At 34.3% G+C, this 21,989-nt stretch overlaps 1 protein-coding gene across 1 annotated transcript in view; it reads left to right on the forward strand.

The window, feature by feature from the left end:
• The window catches only part of DCDC1 (doublecortin domain containing 1), a 333,033-nt gene that overhangs the window by 129,665 nt on the left and 181,379 nt on the right, over positions 1-21,989 (forward strand). Inside the window, exons 10-11 of the mRNA XM_054699296.1 lie at positions 8,806-8,898; positions 17,449-17,619. Of these exons, the coding sequence (XP_054555271.1) occupies positions 8,806-8,898; positions 17,449-17,619 (264 nt within the window). The remainder of the gene's footprint in view (positions 1-8,805; positions 8,899-17,448; positions 17,620-21,989) is intronic.

Genomic DNA, 21,989 nt, shown 5'->3' on the forward strand with positions numbered 1-21,989 from the left:
GCTGCGGGGAGCAGTGGGCAAGGCAGGAGAGGTCTGCGCACCATGGGGGACCCTTGCTGGCGGCCAGGAATCGAACCAGTGCTACAGAGGCTGCGGGCAGCTTCGCAGCCCAGTGCTCAACCGCTGCGCCACCAGGGGAGGCCCATTCTTACCTATTTTTTAAATGAGATATTGTTTGTGATGTTTTATGGAAGAGGTGATAGCATTTCCTGTGCCTAAAATGCTCTTACTTGCCAAATCTGACTTGGTTACTTGTCATTTTTAATTTAGTAACATTTCTAACTCAGAGAAGCATTTCCTGCTCTGTGCCCAAACCTAGGTTAGTTAGCCCTCCTTGGAAAATGTCTCATTTCTTAGGATCATCATACTTCACTGCTGTTTGTTCTAGGAGTTTGTCTATTTTCTAAGATTTTAAGCTCCACGAAGTAAGTTTCTTTTTAACCACTATTCTAGAATAGTAAGCATTCAGTACTTATTTTTGGATAGTGATGATGCAAAATGCTAAGCATACATGATGCAAAATCCCCAAACAGTTCAGAGGGAGGAGATTTATATTTCCAGCAAAAATTTCAGTTTGTGTTTAGATATTTAGGTCATGTTGTGCTACATGTAGTTTAAACATACTTTACTCTTCCCCTCTGCAATACTTAGATTTTTTTTTCACTCATCTTCTTTTAACATAAGTGAGAAACTCAAGTTAACACAGCACAGTGTCTGGCACATTGTGAGCTCTCTAAAAATTCCCTCTTCTCTAATGATGGATGATGATGATGATGATGAATCAGAATATTAAGCATCAAAATAAAGCATTTTGGTACTAGGTACATGTGAGAGGTCAATAATTTTGGAAAATTTAAGGGAATTCACTTTGGAAAATAGTTATTCTACTATCCAAATTTGATCTACTGTCAACATAAAAATCAATTGATTTTTTTTTATGAGCAGGATTTGAAATGCAAGATAGTAAAAATTTATAATCAAGACAAAGATGTGAAGACTAAAACTAAATTAAAAAATGCCCTGAGTCTTATACATTAGTTACAAATCCTATACAATGACTATTTTCTTAAAAACATTTCTGACCAGAATGACAATTGACAGTAGTGGCTTCAGAACAGGAGGCTTAATACCTAACAAGGAAAAAGAAGAGGTAGGGTCCACATTAGGTTTGGCAGCAGGAATGGGTACTTAGGCTCTAGAGAGGGCGGTGCTTATACTAAAATCCAGCCCCAGGGTTCTCTTGTAACAGTCTTTTCTAATCTTATCACGAAAGTCATCCAATAAAGGTATCTCCACTTTTCAAAAGTTCATGTTATGGTAGTTAACTTTTACAAAAGACCTATATTAGTACCTGTCTTCACTAATGAAAAGAAAAAGAAGTGGATTTTTGCTTTTACAAAAAAGGTGAAAAGCAAAATCAACTTCAACATTTGTTTTGCAGCAGCTGTTATAGAGACAGTTCACCATGAGCTATGAAACTGGTACCAGGCTCCTTCTCTGGGAACTACTTTAAAGAGTTGTATATTTACAGCTGGCCTGCTCTTAAATACATTAGTATTATTTTAGATTTATGTCTTATGTGTTCTTTGGTTTGGTGTGGTAGGTTATTTTTGAGATGTGAATAATCAAATTTTTGAGAAAACACAAATTTCCCACTTTGCCTTAGGAAAGATTTCATTCATAGGAATGCTCTATTTTTGTAGATCAGGGGAACCTGTATATAATTTTAAAAGACCATCTTTGGATGATAAAAAAGGTACATAAAATGGAGTCATTATCCTCCTTAATTTTATATATGTTGCATAAAACTTCAGGACTTTCTGGAATTTCTTTTGAGAAGTCTGTATAGGCAAACCATAATTATCCAGGTAGTCAGTAAAGTTCTAATCATTTTAGCCAGCACTTAGCAAATAACTGCAATGTGCCAGACACAAGAGATATAGAGATAAATACAGACTCAGCCCTAATTTTAGAGAAACTCACAGTATGGATGAAGAGATCAGTAAGTCAGGGACACCAATGCACAGCTTCAGTGCTATGTGACACCTTTGCACAGCTGCTGCAAGAGCATGGCAGAGGAAATCACAGGCTCTTGTGCCTGGCACTGAGAATGAGTCAAAACAGACTTCCTGGATGAGGTAACGTTTATTTTTTAGTAGCAATACATGAGAGCACATACGTTCATTAATCCTTAAATTCTCTATTTCTTATCATGTGATTTTTTTTGGCCATTTGATAAATTAAACACATCATCTCATTGTTTTAGTTTGAATTGTTTTGTTAGTGGTAGTGAACTTTTGTGTGTGTGTTGTCTTTTACCTTTTGTATTTTTTTTTCCTTAAAGAATTGATATTCATTTCCTTTGCTCCTATTTTCCATGAGGTTTATCCTTTTTAAACTATTTTTTAGTCTATCGAAAAGTGTTCTTAACATTTTAGGGATATTAACCTATTACATTTGGCAAATATTTTCTCAGTGTATTGTTGTTTTCTAATTTTGTTAAAGTTCCTTTTCGAGGCACAGAATTTCAGGACTTTCATTTACTTAAATCTATCCATAGTGGACTTTGAAAGTCCTTTTCCTGTCATATTTTGTAAATCCAGCTTTATTTTCTTCAAGCACTTATATTATTTGAGTCTTTAAGCATCTAAAAATGTGTACAGTGAAAAAATGTATCCACAATATTTTCCTAAAGTGTTAGTCAGTTAGTTGTTCATTCCAATACTACCTATTTAACAGTCCACCCTTTCCTTCTTAATTTGAAATTCCAACCACAATTCCTGATATTATCTGCTTGGAAACATATATTTTGGTTTTCAGAATGTTTTGAATTTTAGAAAAATAACCCATGTATTATAGAACATGTATTATGTAACAATTCCACGGGGATCTGACACAGCCTACTATAATAAAACAAATATTTTTGCAGTGAAACATTCACACTAAGTGGGATAAGTAGTCTTTAAGTAATCCCTGCTAGATTTTGCTGCCTGAAAAAAAATTCAATTTTTATAAGTTTTAAACTTTGGAGTATGGCTTAGCAACTGTAGACTTGTATTACATTTAACATATAATAAACTCAGTGTAAGATTGTGCCTATTTTGACCTGATATTAGTTGTTTCATCTGTCTCATGCTACATACACTGTGATATACTGCTTTAATGATTTTTGTTTTAATCTATGTTTTAATACTAGTTTTACCATTTTTCCCAAAAACTTTTTCATAATTTTATATTAGATATATTATAGAATGTATTTTCATGGCCTAAACAAATTATTCATGAGGATTATAAATTAATTAATTTGGGGGAAGCAGGCAGGGTGAAGTCACATTGACAGAAGGACAGAGTTGAGCTTCTTGTGACTACTGAGTCATTTTTGTATTTACTCTTGAGTAAACTCTTAGAGGTTCATCCTCAACTCAGTTTAAGAATAATTTGTCTCTTGACACATTTCCAAAGATATCTCTGGCTGAACAAGCCTGAGATGCTATTATGGTCATGAATAATATCTGTTAATACCTAAGAGACTCCTAGGTGTCATATTTTAAAGAAAATCATTTGCCTTGATTTAACCTAATGTTTAAGAAAATTATTTGACTGCAGAATCCCTATCACATAACACTCAGCATATAGTTTAGGAGACAGTAGTCTAATGAAAGCATAAAAACATTTAAAAATTGAGGCTATATCTGTCCCTAATTCATCACAGGTATTTATTGAACAATTGTTCTTTGACTGTATGATTGGATTTATTGGGGCAATAAAAGAATTCTAAGATTATGAGCCTTACCTCAGTGACAAACATAAGGAAAACCATGGGAACTGTTGGTGGCTGAATTGCAATTCTCAATGGAATGTTAGTACCCTGAATGTACAGGTTTGTATCATCAGAACCAATACAGTGCATTGTTTATATCAGTAGCTACTTTTAATTAATTGCATTAATGGATTTCTAGACACAAATTATTTAGGCTGAAAAATTCAGGGTTTTTTGGGCATACATGATCCCACATAGTAGCTTCCCCCCACTCTCCTTGCAGCCACCTCCTGTTCCCATACATAAATGGCAGCCAGCAATGGCTGAAAACAAAGGACCCTCTCCCAGTCCCTGAATACAGTGACATTCATTCTGAGAGAAGCAGGGGCAGCTTTTTTGAAAGCCGACTTCTTCAGCTCCACAATAACACACAATGAGTTATTGACTTGTTTATATATGGAGCTCTTTTCAGTAACTAACTCTGACTCCCACAGTCTGGACAAATGATTGATTTCGTGGTTAGAAAAAGAGAAAGCTCTTGCGCTAAACTCTGTAGTGCAAACTACTTCTTCCCCATTTGTTCCTTAACTGAATAGGACCTTATTAAAATGCACTTTCCAAAAAAATACCTGCAGCTGGCCTTTATAACCATGTTTTGTATATATAAATAAGTAATTTGTCCCAGTCTTTTGTATATTAACAGGCCATTGGGAAACTTGTCAATATATGTATGAAGGCTGATTGTCCTGTTGTTTTGCAAACTATATTACCTATATTGATCTGCATGTAAAATATGGATCAAATAATTTATTAATAAAGTAATATTTTTGGTCAAAAAGTTATATTTTTTAACAGAAAGATTCCATTTTCTTTATTTGGGTTCTGTTGATCTACTTAGGATATTATGCATAACATATAACATATACTTCACATTTGAGTCATTAGCTATTCTTTTGAATATAGAGAAGATGACAGGCATAACCATGGGTCAGAGCATTAGTTTGGTTAGACTATTAACTCTTCTATCTTTGACTAATACTTGTCTGGATTGTCAATTTGAGTTAGGTAGACCTAATTCATCAACTAGGTTGATTAGTGTGCCTTACCTTAAGATATGCATAATTGAACCTTAGGTTTTATTTTCTCCTATAAAACATATTGTATCTTACAGTCATGGTAAAAATTTTACTCAATTGACTTTTATGATTTTCATAAATACACTTTAAAATATTTGGGGGAGAGTAAAAAAAAAGTTAGAAAAACCAAGCCATATACTATTAATGACACATACGGAACTAATTCTCTGCTGTTCTGCCTGAATTTCTCTAGCAGGAAGACCTGAGCATGTTCTCCTCTGTAGGTTGACCATAGGAGAGCTGTCTGAGCCAGCAAATGTCAGAGGAATTCCTCAAACTTAGGAGCACATTCTATTATAGTCACTGCAAACACAACACATGCTTTATATAATGCCATAAACTGCTAAGCTATGACCCATGGGGACTTAAGAGAAAGTATTGAGTCTGCCACTTCAGCATTGATAGTTTAATGTAAAATAGAGTGTGAAAAATAACAACCAGTAGAAATCATTTTCATTGAAATCTGTTCCTTCAGGTGTACTTTTGTGTTTTTTTTCCTTAATTCCTAAACAAATTGTTTGAAGTAAACTTACTATTTTTGAATCTTCTGTTTCTCTAACCAGACCATTTTCTTGAAGCATTCCTGTTCAGTGTTCTTTGTTAGAACCATTATGTTTCTTCCATTTCTGCTACTATCCTTCACTGGTCTCTTGATTGTTCTATTCTGGTTCCATTAATAGTGAATGAACACAACTTTAACCTAAGTTTGTTTTTTTAAAACAAATTTTAGCCTAATTTTGGATAGCTAATGTTTGTTAATTACATGTTTTAAAAAACTTTAGCAACAAAGTCTGACAAAAATGTGAATTAAATGTTCCTATTTAACTTGTTAGATTCTGATGTGTACCACAAGTGATTGGAAGTATTTTCTCACATTTAAAAAGGGCGAGATAGATTTAGAACAGAGTAACTCTACTTCCTGCTTGTCCTTTTGGTGGCAGTTTGGCTTTTATGGTTACATAAGATTTTAACTATCTTTCTCTTTGTTTTTACATTTTAATTTGAAGTTTCTACCATTCTTCCACATGAACAATCTCAAAAAAGCAAAATCATTGACAAAGGATGTCGTATATTTTAGATAAGAACAGCAATTTAAAGGCATCTAGTTTTCTTAATGAAGAAACAGGATAGTCTCCTCATAAGTGACAGGAGAGAAAAATCCTACTATTGATATTATGTTGTGAAACTTCAGGGAGAGTTGCTGTTAGCACTGCATATTATTTATGCCTTGGGTGAAAATGCCCTCTCTTCATTGACTTTTTACTTTAAATAATTTTCTCTAAATGACTATATTAAAATAGCTCTCTTTTGGAATGTTTCCAGAAAACACCCCATGTATCCTTTTATTTTGTTGACCATTTATTTTTCACTTTCTTACTGATTTCCTATTTTGTACTATGCATATGATGCTTTTCAGTAATGTTGACATGTTTCCCTTCAGCTTATATAGATAAGTATAGTGCTTCTTTAGAAGTTGAGTATTAGAATGGAAGTGATTTTTCCAACTGTGGTGCTTTCAAAGGTAAAGAATTCCCACCTTTAAAAGAGTTAGTTGCAAGCATTTTAAAATGTCATGGCCCTGGGAGATCTCATTAGAATTTGGTTTACTGCTGTGGCACCAAAGAGTTTTGTAGCTCTGTTTTTGTTTTGTTTTGTTTCCTTTCAAAAAAAGATCTGTTTTTAGTGTTGCTGCATTTGGAAATTAATTTGGCAATGAAAGATGAACATGGTAAATGTTCCCCAGTCACTTGCTTCCACACCCATCTCTTGAAGATGCTCTAATAAAGAATAACCATAGAGACTGGAGATAAGTCTATTGTACCACAGTTAACATATAGGCTTCTGTGTGTAGAAGTTGAATGTGGTATTTCACTATTTATATTATGTGTTTTGTAATACTTCATCAAAGGAACAAATATTCCTTGGGAGAGTGACCCTAAGAACAGTCTCATGCAATAATTTTATATGTCATCATAAATAAATATTTATTAGTGGTTCTCAGTATACAGCAGGGATTGGAAAATTCCTGCCTGCAGGTCCAGTTCAGTCTGCCACTTTTTTTTTTTAAATTTTTATTGAAATATAACAATACCCATTCATTCATGAATTGTTTATTTCATGCTATAGGGAAGAGTTGAGTTACTGCAACAGAGATTGTTTATTCCTTATCTTCCAAATATAACTGTTGGTGGGAATGTAGACTAGTCCAGCCTCTGGAAGACAGTTTGGAGATTTCTCAAAATAGAAAATAGGTCTACCATATGATGCAGCAGTCTTTTTCTATGTGTTTACCTGAATACAGAACAATAATTTGAAGGATATATATGTACTTTATGTAAATTGTAGCACTATTTACAAGAGCCAGGTAATGGAAACAACCCAAGTACCCAACAACATATGAGTGGATTAAGATATGTTGTATATATACAAAGGAATACTACTCAGCTATAAAAAATAAAAAAAAAAAAGCTTGTCATCTGTGACAAGATGGATGAGACTGGAAGAAATTATGCTAAGCAAATAAGTCAGAAAGAGAATGACAAATATTAGGTGATTTCACTCATATGTGAAATTTTAAAACCGAAGGAAAGGAACAGACAAAGCCAAATCAGAATATATCCTTGATAACTGATTATAGAATTGAGGTTACCAGAAAGGAAGGAGTGGGGGTGGGGGAGGGGGAGGGGTTGGGGTGGGGGAGGAGAAAGGGAGAAGAGGTTGGTTCATGGACTCTGGTAGAGGATTATTCATGCTTTGGTGGTGGGTATGGTATGTCAACATTCATTTGTAGAAATGTGAACTTACATACCTAAAACATATACAGTGTTGTAAATCAGTATTACCTCAATAAACACAATTGAAAAAAATAAAATAAAGTAGACATTACTATTAAAAAAATATAATATTTACCACTTGGCCCTTTATAGAAATGTTTGTCAACTCCTTATTTAGGGTGATCATCAGAATCACCTGAAGATTCCTGGGCCTTTCTCCTGTACAAAAACAGAATCTGTAGTTCACTGTGTTATACCACATGTAAGTGGATGAAATGTTCACATGCTTGGTACTATTATAGCATATATTCATAGCTAGATTGAAGTGGCCATATTGTTGCTCCCATTTCCATTATATTTGGAAGTATAGGGGTGGATCTTCAGACAGAATGTAGTTTAAAGATTTATGTTAACCCAAACATGATTCGTCAGGCATATAATTGAGAAAGCCTATTTAAAACATTTCAGTGGTGATTATTTTTAAAGAAATATAGATGAGGCCACATTTACTTTTCTATAACATATGGGTTAACAGCAGTAGTAGAAGATTTTAGCTTTGTAAATAGGGCAGATCTTAGGCAACTGTTCATGTTTCTTATTTAACTTAATTTTTTTTGTTCAGATATTTAAGATACATTATTTTTGTCATGAAATATTACAAGTTATTTTGCACCATCTAGAGTGTTTCAATTAACATTTGCTTTTGGTTTATGTCTTTGAATTCTTATTCTGACATAACAGTAGCCACTTTTTTTTCTAGTGGCAATGAACAATTTTAATTGGAAATAGCGCCCAATCAAAAACAAACAAAAAATAGTTGCTGTGCTCATTCTGATAAAATGTTCTTACAAAGTACTCATCATTGTTGAATGCCTGCTATTAAGGATCCCTTCCCAAGTCATATTTTAATAAGTTTACAAATAATAGAAGTGGAAGTGAAAAATTCAGTGTTAAATGTTTTAAATATAAAAAATGAGCTTTGCATTTGTTTAATCTAGGTAGAGTTCATTTTCACATGAGTCAAGTTAATATGAAATCATCTTCCCTGATTATGCTAAATTAGTTGTTTGAATAAATGTTGCTATTAGTTGTCAGTAGGTACCTATTTTCATGTATATATTTATTTATTTTCTAGTTGAACCTAGCCATGGATGAAAAGAAAGAGAAAGTTACTGAAAAAGTCATTCTTTCCATGACATCAAAGGAACACCATAAGGCACAAGAAGAAGTAAGGAATTTATTTTTCAAACTATACTTTAAAACTATAATGAACACTAATTTTAAAATTAAAACAAATTTTGCTTGGGTCTGGTAGTGAACCAATGATTGGTATTTGATAAAATAATGGAACAAACTTGGTCAAAACTGGAAATCATTTTATTGATATAGGCAGCTTGAAAACTTTAACTTTGTGAGGAATAAATCTCATAATTGTCTGCAAATAAATTCTCTTAAGTTGCACAAATTAAAAAAAATATTACATGTGACTTGAATCTGGAAATTATAAAATAGGCTGACAGGAAAAACAAAATTTTGAGTAAATACTGAATATTATTCTTATTTTTTACTTTCTAGGAATAGAATCATTGTTCTGTATTTTAGAAACACTAACAGTTTTATCTCTTATCAAGGAGTTTACAAATGGCAAGACTTAGTGAGCTAATGATAAGATTCTGTAGGCAATATTGTAATGAAGAACTATTAAAGCAAGCCTTTTTCTCGCCGAAGCTCATGCTGTGAAGTTGACAGCATATTCCATAAATGAAATAATAATACAAAATTGGTGTTAGACAGAAAGAGAAAATGATTTTCATGTAGCTTCCTGGAATGCAAAAGCATTTAATCTTTCTGAAGAAAGATCATGAATTTGCTAATTTCTCTTTACCACTGTCAGTAAATAAAATCTATAAGCAACTTAAAGAATAAAATAGTAAGATGTTTTAAAATTAAGCTTTTCATGTGTGTCTCTTTGATGTTTTGGCAAAGAAATCTATCCAAGCTTTGGGGTTTTAATATTTTCTTATTGTGATTGCATCTCCCTTACTATGTATTTTACAATGATGAACAGGAACAAGGTATCAAATTTTTGAGTGAATCCAGGTCTCATGTTAGAGATTACCTTCATATTTGGGACTTATATATGTCCAATATTAGAGACTGTATTATAAATATTAATTGACAACTTCAGTAGAGAATATTTTATAAGAAAAATTCAGCATGTAGCAAATGACATGTAAATGTAACAAAGGACAATTGTATAGATTTAAGTTGTAGTTCAGACTCATTCCACTGACTATTAACAAGTTAAAAGTTAGGTTGTTATAAATTTATAAAAGTTAGGTTGTTATAAATTTATAGGTTGTTATAAATTTTACTATGTTTTCACAGTGAGTTTAAAATGAATCTATCAAATATCTTGATATGGGAAACTTTAAGAGGGATAAATACCTCTATTTTAATTAGCTAATTAAGTTATATCTATAAGAACAAAAATTATTGTTGTAGAGCAACCCCGATACAAAACAGGGTGCCTGACTGTGGGTCCTCACCCGCGCGCTAAAAAGGACTTATCAATGCTCTACTGCAGGCACACGCGAAAGGTTAATAAAAGGTTTATTTACAAGGGAAGGGGAAATGAGGAAATGTACAGCTCAGGGAGAAAAGTGGGAGACAAAGTTTAAATGAGTCCTACCCGATCCACCGATCTGGAATCTCAAATGGCGCTCTGAGAGCTGGCCGCAAGCCAGGAGCCGTGAAGCCAGGAAGCAAGCGATAGCGAGCCACCCCAAGGCCCACGTGTTTGGTTTTTATACCCAACCTGGCTGCTTAACTCCACCCGCAGGTCCCAGCCACCTTCCCTTTGGTGGTGATGGGATTTGTCTTTCCCAATGTCTTGATGGCTTTAGTCTGGAGTTGGGGTGGAGTCCACAAAGCCTGTATGGGATTAGCTCAAGACATCATTTCTCCCTAACATTATCATTAGAGATTAAATAGAAAATGATCTAGAAAAATTCACAGATTAAGTATTTTCTGCCTTGTAAGTATTGAAATTATGTTGTGTTTTGCTATTTTATGCAAAATCACAAGTTCAGTGGAACTGAAAACTGGAATAAATAAATATATTTATGCTAAATATATCTTCCTAGCAACATGAGAAAATGAAACTCTCTTTTCTGAAAATCCAACAGTATTCTTATTTTAATATTTCTTCATTATCACCTTATGTTCATTTAGTACCTATATACTTCAATGTTATGCCTGCACAGTGCTTTATTTGGTCACATATTTCCTCAGTCAGCTATGGCTTCAAAGGCATTGTTTGCTTCAAAAATTAAATGTACTGTAAAGGGAATATTAATCTGTGTGTACATGTATATGCGTATGAGTGTGTGTGATCTTTGAATATATCCCATATTATGAAAATAATTCATATGGTATTACTTTGAAAGTGACTATGTTAATCTTGATGTATAGTGTCTAATGTTTTGCTTAGATTGTCATCAAATTTTGGCCCTAATTCATATATAGAGATGTAAAATACTGGTGGTGAAGATAAATTACAATTCTGGGGCAGGGAGACCACTCAATATATTACTTCAATTTATCTTTGCCTATGTTTTTTTGGTTACATTTTTTCCAAGGGTATTATATTTCTAGATGCATTTCAATTACCAAAGCAAATATAAAAATCTGAGATTTAGACTTCCGCAGTCTTTCTTAAAATCATATTTCATTTGTTGTAAATTTTGACATGAAAACTAGAAATAATAATAATGTATACATCATAAAATTACTTTGAGGTGGTGATATTAAAGTACTTCAAATGTTTGGATGTGGTCTACTGGAGATGTGTATGTAATTTATTATTTCTGGCTGAAAATTATGTTACTTCAGGTTCTTGGAAAAGTGGATACTAAGATGGGATTAAATGTGTAGGGATTTTATTAGAATTCTTACCAGAGAAAATGAGGAGAACCTTGGATAAGGCTAGGAGAGCTATCAGACTGAAATGTGAGTGGAGGATAGAGGAAAGGAAGATTAGACTGCTGTGTGGTTGGAGGAAGGTTCGGCAAAGCTGTTGGTATCTTTGACTTAAAGAGGCCATCAGAGGAATCCTGTGACTCTGGAATGGACTTGCATTAGCATCTTCAGTCATTGCTGCCAACCTGGTGATAAATTTCAGAGCACAGTAACTGGGAGTCTTGGTCAATTGAACTCCTGTAATTTAGAAGTCTGTGAGACACATTCTCATTGCTGCCTCAAAAAGTATACTTGACATCATTCTTGTTGCCAGCCTTTTCCCAAGTGATTTATCAAGTCCTTTAAAATGTCCCTGTTTTCAATTGCCTCTTCCACCATGAGTGGATAAGGATACCAGACTCTTGAATGGAACTAAAGGCAACACTTTAGGTAATTCTGGATGGAAACACCACCCTTTCCTTCTAAAATATTTGTCATCTTAGAGGAGTTCTAGAAAACTATTAAAAAGCTGGGAGTATTTGAGTTGGCAGGAATAAAAAGTGCTTATACCTTTCAGGTTTCTTGGTAGGTACATTGCAACTCCTCTTTTCACATCAAGATGTTTAACTTTGCTTACAGGTTCTCATCTTTTCTAGTCTTTTTTCATCAGTCTGGGTTAATTTCAGTTCTTCACCTGCAAAGCACTGAAGCCTAAGAACGAAGAAGAAATTTTCAGAAGTTTAAAATACCTATTTTCATCTCCCTGCTCTCTTTCTGGTTCTTCTTAGTAATATTGCTAGTTAGAAGATTTCTTAGTTCTAAATTTAAGCACTGACCTAGCATGTCACATGCCAAGATGATATTCCTATGGTGTACACATCAACAAGTGTTCCCTTTCTGATATCACTGCCCCAGGCAGGCACCACAATAGGGTCTACCAACAAATGACCACACCCTTACTTTGGACATTTGATAAGAAGGGACGTGCTGAAATAAGGAGTTGAGATTTCATTGTTAGTAGTGGTGCTTGTAAGATAGCACATATGGTAGGAAGGAAATGTGCGGCTATTTTACTGACTTGGTTAAAACAGATTGTTTTGGGGGAAAGTATCAATAAAACTAAAAGTTAATAAATCAATGGCTATGAAAAAGAAAAAAAAAAGTGACTTTGCTAGCATAGAGCCACCACCCTTTGTGCTGATTTCAAGTGACAATTCAGTGTTAAATACTCTGGAGTCCTCCTTACTAATATTAGTGGACTGAAGGCCATGAAGAATTCAGGCCAAAAATTGAGCTCATCATTAGAAAATCATGGAGGTCCTTAAAGATTCATTTGTAATAGCTGAATTACAATGCTCAGATTATATGATTCAGAATGTACATCATCACTGTGTATATATTTTAGAATGCACAAACAAAAATGTTTTATGCTGACTGTAAATCATCTTGGGGATTTAACTAAATTCAAGTGTTGCATGAATGTATCATAAAAACATGACCAAACTTACCTACCTGTTATGCCAAAACCTGCTGTGTGTTCATAAAGTGGTGTGCTTTGCTTTCTTTCAGAAATTTGGTTTGTTTTCGCATCAGAATACTTAATTCTTTTTTGCTACCTTCTGCTCATTTGTCACTCTCCCAAATTCTGTACAAGTGTCACTTCCGTGCTATATGTCCACAGAGAATGAAGAGTAGAATGTGTAGGCTTTCTGCTGCACAATGAGATGGTGCATTTTTTCAATATATGCATATGTAAGCCTTCTTTTGTGAATGGGACTGATAGGGTCAGATAATGTTTAAAGGGAAAGGCTTTATGTCTCTCAGGCCTCTATGTTTCCACATGGGTGCTCCCACACACACATAGATTGAATTATGAACAGACCCATTAATGCTGGGATCACAGAAGGTCAAGTTTTGTCTTCTTTTACCCCTATTCACATTGCCTTTGTAGAGAGACGGGAAAAAGGGATTTGCAGGAAAAAAAGATTCATGATGAAGAATTTTAAAGAACATTTTTCTCCTTTTAGCAACATCTGTGATGCAAAAAAAAAAAAAATCATATTATGTAAAATAATTCATGAATACTAAATTATCTACCTGATATGGTATATGAATTATCTCTAAGGGTGTTTATATAGGGTTTTTTTAAATAGGGTTATCTTTAATGGTATCTTTTATAGGGTTATCTTTAAAGGTAACATGTTATTATAATAAATGAGAATTAAAAGTAGCACTTTGAGGATAAAAGACCATATGAATATATGAAGTAACATAAAGTTTAAGTAATACAGGATGTAAAGTTTACCAGAATATCAGTGGCCGGATTCTTCATATATTTTCTTTTATATTTAAGATGTAAGTTAGTGTTTGCTAGTATATCTTTATTTGATATTTTTAAGTTATTAAAAGAAGCAGGTGAAATTGGTGTAATCACACTTCACATAAATTAGCAGATAATCGTGGGGCCAAGGAAAATAGCAAAGCCGAGAGAAAATTTTTTTAAGTTATGAAGAAATCATAGGAAATGAAATTTTAAGTCTTTAACCAATAGTCCTTTAGAATACAAATGACATCATCAACTGTATGGTTGGTTGATTTCTGATGTCACATGAAATATCCTATCAGTGAAAGCCTATAGATTGTGACAGTAAAACCAGTCATGTGTAAAAATGCTCTCAAATCAAAGCCTGAAATTCCTCCTTATGTGTGCATGTGTGCATGTATGTGATTTGCTATGCATAGCATAAGGTGCAGTACTATAAAATTAAAGCATTATCACTGGCTAGCAAAATAGATTGCAAGAAACAAAGTATACTTTAAACACTATGTAAAATTGTACCTCCTTGAATCATATGATGCTGGGGATAGGTTAAGAAGGGATCAGTGTTTTTCAGAAATGTAGTATTTTTTTATTTCAGTCCTTTGGTTCTTAGATTTTAATTTTGTCAGATAATTTTAAGAGCAAGTCATTTGTCCTGTTTTGGTCTATAGCTTGGTAGAGTAGATACTAATGGCCATCATTTTTGAGGACAATACTGCTTGAGGCTCGTATGGTGAGGATGAGATTGAAAGCATTGGCTAACATTGCTCATCATCCTTTCCATATTTTAAATGTTATAACTTTATAATAGGGTTAACAGCACTATGGAAAGCATACAAATTCACCAGAATGTAAGCAAATGTCTTGAATCTTGAATACCAAACTGTAGACTGTAGGGGCTCAGTTGCATACTTTAATATGTTATTTATGCTAGATTAATTTGGTAGCAGTAGCAGGAAGAGTTAGAGAAAGAGAGATCAGGGATGGGGAGACCACTCAGTAGATATTTTGGTAAGATAAGTGAGGGGTGGAAGGAAGAGGACTTAGGCTAGTGTATTTCTTATAAGAAAGGAAAAGGAGAAGAAATGCATGTAATTAGAATAAGGTTTGGTAAACTACAGGATGGTCAAATCCAGACCATTGCTTGTTTGTATAAGAAAGTTTTATTGGAATTCAGTTGTGCCTATTTGTTTACCTAATGTCTGTGACTGTTTTCAGAGTACGACTAGGGGTGTCAGATAGTTCTAATGGATGACCTATAGCCCACAAAACTAAAACTGTTTATTATCCGTCCTTATAAATAAAACGTTTGCCAACTCCTTATTTAGAAAAAAGGATTGCATAGAAGCTGATGATTGATTACATAGGGACAAATAAGAGAGATATGGGAGATTAAATAAAATAGGAATAATTTAAATGAAGTAATTTAAATTTAAATATTAATCAGGTTTTTTATACATACATACTGCTTCTAAAGTTCTTGGGAAAAATGAAATGTAATTGAAGACATAGATAAGTAAATTAGTTCAAGATGACATTTGTGTCTATATAAAGTAGAAAAATAATAAAGTCATATGGAAAATAATACAAACTTGCTTTCATTGATTCCCTAAAATTCTCTGTAGGACGATAAATGTCATATATTTAATGTCAGAGTACAGGATAGGGCAGATATTTTTAGCTGTGAGAGAAAGAGGATGAAGTGTGAGTACATGAGAGACTCTTTTGGAGAAAGATCCCATTTTATCTGTGTACATTGAAGTGAGATGGACAATCTTTGTAGCCAATAGTTTCAAATTTTTGTCTTTTTCATGTGAAATAGGCTTATATAAGGTATCTACTATTGGTTAGATAAATGAGATTCTTTAATCTCATTTAATTTTTAATATGATATGACCAATGACCAGTGTTATTCTTCATTAATGGATGAGGGTTTTTTTTTTTTTTTTTGGCAGGGGGGAATGAGGCTTTTGGGGAAGCCCAGAAACTTTTTTTGAGAATGGATGAGGGTTTTATTATGTGTTCAGTGTCTCTGCCAGTAAATAGGAGAACCATTTAACCCAAGAACTCAAAAATCCATGCTCTATTCAGAATTATTCATAACTCTAAACAGGTCTAATTTGATCATTATAAAGAGCCATGAGGGCCTTCCTGGAGGCTCAGGCAGTTGAGCACCACACTGTGAAGCTGTCCACAGCCTCTGCAGCACGGTTTTGATCCTGGCAGGCCGGCGAGAATCCTGTATGGCAAAGCAGACCTCCTGTCTTGCCTGCTGCTACCCTCAACAGTGTATTTCGTCAGTCTGCCTGTTCTGTTCCCCACTCTGTCTCTGGTGAATCCTCTCACCCTCCTGTGCATCTGGCCTGTACCCCGGTTCTTGTATAAAAATGAATAAAACTGAAAAAAAAAAGCCATGAATAGAGTGAATTTCTGCTTTTCATTTCTTTTTCTCACAACCATTCATAAATCAGTGTTTATATAAGAATCTAATCTATTGGAGAAAAGATAAGTTTACATAACACAATAGTCAAAGAATGGTAATGATTTTTTAATTTATATACTATATGGGCCAAAACATCAACTTACTATTTATGTTTCTCAGTATATCTTTTTAATTATCCATAAGTCAGTTTTATTTGTCTGTTTTAAATAACACTGATTAGAAATTGCAAAATGTAAAAATAAAAGGGTACTTCTTTCTAAGTCATTGCTGTTTCTGGAAAAAGTCTATGCTTTACTCAGAGATATATATTCAAAATATTTTTTAGAACAGAGTATTATCTTTGAAGTATGTGTATAGTTTTGGAAAATTGTATTTATGAAATTTGGAAAATTATATTTTCATGATTTGGAAATAAGAAAGCAGATTAATTTATTTAAAAAGCCAACAAAATGTTAACAAATTTAATGCATATTTAAAAATTTCAACATAACATACAGATGACAAAACAAAACATTCTGAAAAGGAAGGTACATAAAATTAAATTGTAGTTGGTATATATGTTGAATTGCTTAAAGTCTTAGGAAAGTTTTATTCTGTTAAGGAGGTTAAAAGTCCTTTGCCAACTATAACTCTTTACTTCCTTTTGATTATCTATACATTTGTTTGTGATAGTAGTTTGTAGATAGTAGTTTATAGTAGATTGTATTTTCATCAGTCTAGCTCTGTAATTTTTCCTTCTTACTATTTGATTTTATTTTGCAAGTAGCATCGTGTTTTATATGCTCCTTTTCATATCCAGAGATACTTTTCATTCATTAGTTGTAAATGGCTATCTGCTCCATATTGCTTGAAGTAAAAAGGTTAGATATATTTCCATAAATAAAATTTGTTGATGAAGGAATGTGTATCTCTTCTATTCTCTTTACTTAAAGATTTATACTCAAATTCTTGTATTGAAGTCATTTTCCCTCCATCAGACTAGGTACTCAAAAACTAATAGGTGTGACATCAACAATTACTTCTTGCTAACAACTCTTGTAATTTAACCCCTTCAGGTGAGCAGGCTGATTGATGAATTGCAGACAGCTATCAAATGTAACAGAGGTCATCTCTCTAAACTTGGCCCCCAATTACAGGCTGAGCAGGAGCAATTCTCCTCTTATGTCTACCAACACATTAAGAGCCTTCCAGCAAACACTCTTATCCCAGGAGGCTTGCAGCTCAAGGTGGGTGTCATTCTGTGACTTTCTTTGGGTTCAGCCAGAGATGAAAACACTGTGCTCTGTTTGAAGACCCTGGTAACAATGCCACTCAGCTTGAATTTCTTTTTATGTTGTCTTCCTCAAACTGGAGTCTGGCTTACAAGTGCTAATATTACCATTCAGGGAACATGTTTTCAAAGAAAAGACAGAGGCTTTTGAAATGTGGATTTATAGATTTTTAACTAGTTTTCAACTCAGAAAAATAATTTTAATGAAGAAATTTAATCATGTGTCTATTTGCAAACTTTATGTGTATGTTAAAAACCAGCTTTTAAAAATAACTTATTTGGAGAAGTGGGCAAGCTTTAATAATTGACAGACGGTGGCAATAGGAATTAGAGGTGAAAGACCAGGTGACTGATTGATGTTCAAACTACATTTTCAAGGAAAAGAATCTGTATTGGATAAGTGTGACACATGTCTGAGTTCACTTGGTAAAATCAATACTTAAAAATACACTGGGAAGAAAGGTGAATTGGTTATTTGTCAGGACAAGATAGCTAAATGTCCTAGACTACTCTTTGCTATTGCATCTTTGGAAGAGAAAAGGAATAACTCATTCTTGACTAAATGCTTTATGTATTGAAAGCTTAAGGAATTTAAACACTGTTCATCATAATAGAGTATCCATGCTAAGTCTGCCAAGTAAATATTGTTTTATCATTTCATATCTCACATTTTAAAAGACTATAATTAGTAAAATTTGAATTACTCAAAGTATAGCTCTTTTCCACCTAAGGAATCATTACTGCAGCCCTCCATTTCCTTTTGATTATATGTACACTTGTATGTGATCGTAGTTAAAGTAATTTTGTTTTCATCAGTCTTTAGCTCTATAATTCCTCTTTCTTAATATTTGATTTTATTCTCATTATGATTTTTATCTATAACTGTTTTTGTTATTAAATTATATTGCTATGTTTGTATTTGAATGAGAATATTACCATGTATAAACTGCCCTTTTTGGACATGCAATTCTATGGTAAGCATGATAATTTATTTCTTATACTTGGTGTTAGTTAGCTAAAGGTTTAGGAAGTGATATTCAAGACATCAAGGTCAAGGTTTTGATAGTAGCATTATTTTTTTTCCAGATTCCTGACTTGGTTATAGATCCATTCCACCACTTCTTTCTCTTGATTCAGAGAGGACCTGGAGACAGGGAGTGTGGCTGATTTCATCCCCACTCAATTTGACTTGGGGGGAAAAAAAGTGGTTTTTTGTTTTCCCTCAAAAGTTTGTTGTATATTGCTAAATAGTTTCTATTCCTTATTTATAGTTACACATTGACTTGATAGAAAATAGTTAACTTTAGGGTCTAAATTGTTACTCTCCCATATTCCCCTTTTAATGTGCATCAAAATTTTTTTCATAACAGTAAATAAAAGGGGAAATTTTTATCTGTAAAGAAGCCAGCTTGCTGTATTTGTTTGGACTCACTGTGCTGTCTAATACTATAGTAGGCACTAATTATGTATAGTTATTTCAATTTTAAATTAGTAAAATATAGTCAAAATAAAAATCTAATACCTCAGTGTTATGCTCATGACATTCCTGGTATTAGCACTAAAAATTGAGTGCTCAGTCCCAGGCAGAATTGGATGATTGGTTGCTCTCATCTTGTCTCAGAGGTCCTCTGCCAACTCCAAGATGTTCTCTATCTTTATGATTACTTTTACTGTTAAGTACTCAGTCTCATTTGCTTCTCCCTCCTTTCTCCCTAATTTTCCCTTTTGGAACATCCAATTTTTTTTTAAGATTTATTTTTATTTGTATATACATACAAGAACTGGGGTGGAGCCATAGGTGCAAGGGTGGGATGGGTGAGAGTATTCACCAGAGACAGTGGGAGCAGAACAGAAGGATTGACTAAAATACACTGCTGAGGGGAGCAGCAGACAAGACAGAAGAGGTTTGCTGAGCCATGTGGGTTAGCTCCCTGGCTGGGGATTGAACTCATGCTGCAGTGGCTGGTGATAGCTTGATAGCACTGAGACTTTAACCCCTGCACCATCAGGGAAGCCCCTGGAACATCTAATTTTTTTTTGAGAATAAATTCTTCTTCCCCTATTCCAAGAAACCTGGATATCAGTCCCATCCTCAGACCTTACAATGTAATTTTCAGTCCAGGCTGCACATTACACACATCTAGAGACTTTTTAGTAAACATCTATCCCCACCTCTAATAGAGGGTGCCTTCCTTGTAGCCCCAAGTCCAATGTAGATTCCTCTGTTTTACTGTGGGTAAGGACCATGCCCTTTCTGGTTATGAACAACGTGATCACACCTATGACAAGTACTGTGTAGAGTGTTAGATAATATGTCAACGAACAAATATATGTTGCATTTATAACTTAAAGTCAACGTTTCATTTTGATCTTAGAAAAGTGTCTGATAAAAACTTAATTGGGATGGTCACCTACCTAATATTCTCTATTTGATGGTTTATGTCACTCTATTGAATATATGTGTTAATCCATGACTCATCTTCAAGAACCAAAATATTTGATTGTAGCTGTCCTCAGCTTCTGGATAAATGGTATTCATTATGGGAGTAGAGGTAACCCGGGGATACTTTCATATTGTATATATTTGCCTTCACCTTTTCACTGAGCTTTACATCCCCATTATATCTTTTATACCTTGTTTCCTAAAAAGGACACACTCTCTTCCATTTTTGCCTTATTCCCATTTTTGCAATCTCATGACATCATACAGTGCCAATTTTATTAGATAAGGACTGAGAATAGCTTAAGTAGCTTAAGTGTGGTTATCCATCCCTGCTGTGGGAAAATTACTTTTTTTTTTTAATGAAAACACAACAACATTGGAGAAATTTTAGGAAAAAAATTCTGTCATCCCTTAAGATGATGTAGTACATATACATACATATGCATAGTGGAATGCTATCCAGGTGTTAAGAAATATGAAATCTTGCCACTTTCGACAATGTAGGTGGAACTGGAAGGGATTATGCTAAGTAAAATAAGCTGGCGGGAGGACAAATTCTAGATGATTTCATTCTTATGTGGAGTATAGAGAAATAAACCAAAGGAACTTACAGAACTAAACCAAAGCACAGTCTAGAAATGACTGCAGAATTGAAGCCATTAGAAGAGGGTGTATGGGAACCGAGTGGATAGTGGCCCAGTGGTATACAATAAAGGAATTTGGGTGCTCTGGTGATGGGTGTATTATGGTGAGATACATCTGAGGAGGTGTGACCCTATTCCTCTGAGTCCTGTACAGTGCTGTAAACTAGTGTTACCTAAATAATAATAAAAAACTTATCATTTAAAAAAATATTTATTTATGCATACAAGAACTGGGGTACAGGCCGGAGGTGTGGGGGGTTGAGAGGATTCACCAGAGACAGAGTGGGGAACAGAACAGGCAGACTGACTGAGATACACTGCTGAGGGGTGCAGTGGGCGAGTCAGGAGAGGTCTGCTGCGCGATGTGGATAGCTCCCTGGCTAGGCTGGGGATTGGCTGGGGATCGAACTCATGCTGCAGAGGCTGCGGACAGCTTCATAGGTTGTGTCTTAATCCCTTGCGCCACCAGTGAAGCTCAAAAAATTTTATCATTTGTAATCACATTATTCCTCATGACCATTCTCACCCTTATATATCATATCCATATGCCCTCATGTGCTCTATGTAGTCATAACTATAGTGTGTACTTTTTGGATTCTGGTACATTCTTTTGCCATCACATCATAGAGCATTTTAGGTTGATAAGATTTCTTTTTATTTTTATCTTAATGGTAAAACATTGAATGTGTACCATAATTTATGAAACTCTTCAGGCAACAAGTTTTTGAAATAATTTCTTACTATTCTAAACCTTCTCTTACCCTGTCTCCCCTGTCACCGCCACCACCCCCAGGCACTATGAGAACATCTGCTAGAGCTATGGCTCAGTGGCTTCTGCTTTTCCAGTCCTGTTCTTTCCCTGCAACTCCTCCTCCTCTTCATCCCCATGGAGATGCTGTCAGAAATGTTAGTGTTTTCCTGGGAGAGCAGGAAAGAAAGGATTGATAGGAAAGGATATTAGCAAATCTGTAGGGGAAGGTGGGTGGAAAAACTAGTAGGAAGGTGGGTAATTGTGACAGAACTGATGAGAAAGAGTGTAGGATGTGTGAGGAGGTGGGAGAATGCACCGGGAAATGTGTGGAAGATGGGGACAGGGACATTCTTTCACTGGAATTAGTGCTTTTCACACACAAATGGTCAATGGTGCTCCGTGGGTTGTCTTCCATTTGTTGCCAGTAGAGGCAGATCATTAGAATGGAGGCAATGGAAACAGATTCTGTGGCACCTAGAGTTTATGAA

This window comes from Talpa occidentalis, unplaced genomic scaffold (genome assembly GCF_014898055.3).
Source record: "Talpa occidentalis isolate TD23 unplaced genomic scaffold, MPIMG_talOcc4v2.1 talOcc4.3, whole genome shotgun sequence".
Lineage (NCBI taxonomy): Eukaryota > Metazoa > Chordata > Mammalia > Eulipotyphla > Talpidae > Talpa > Talpa occidentalis.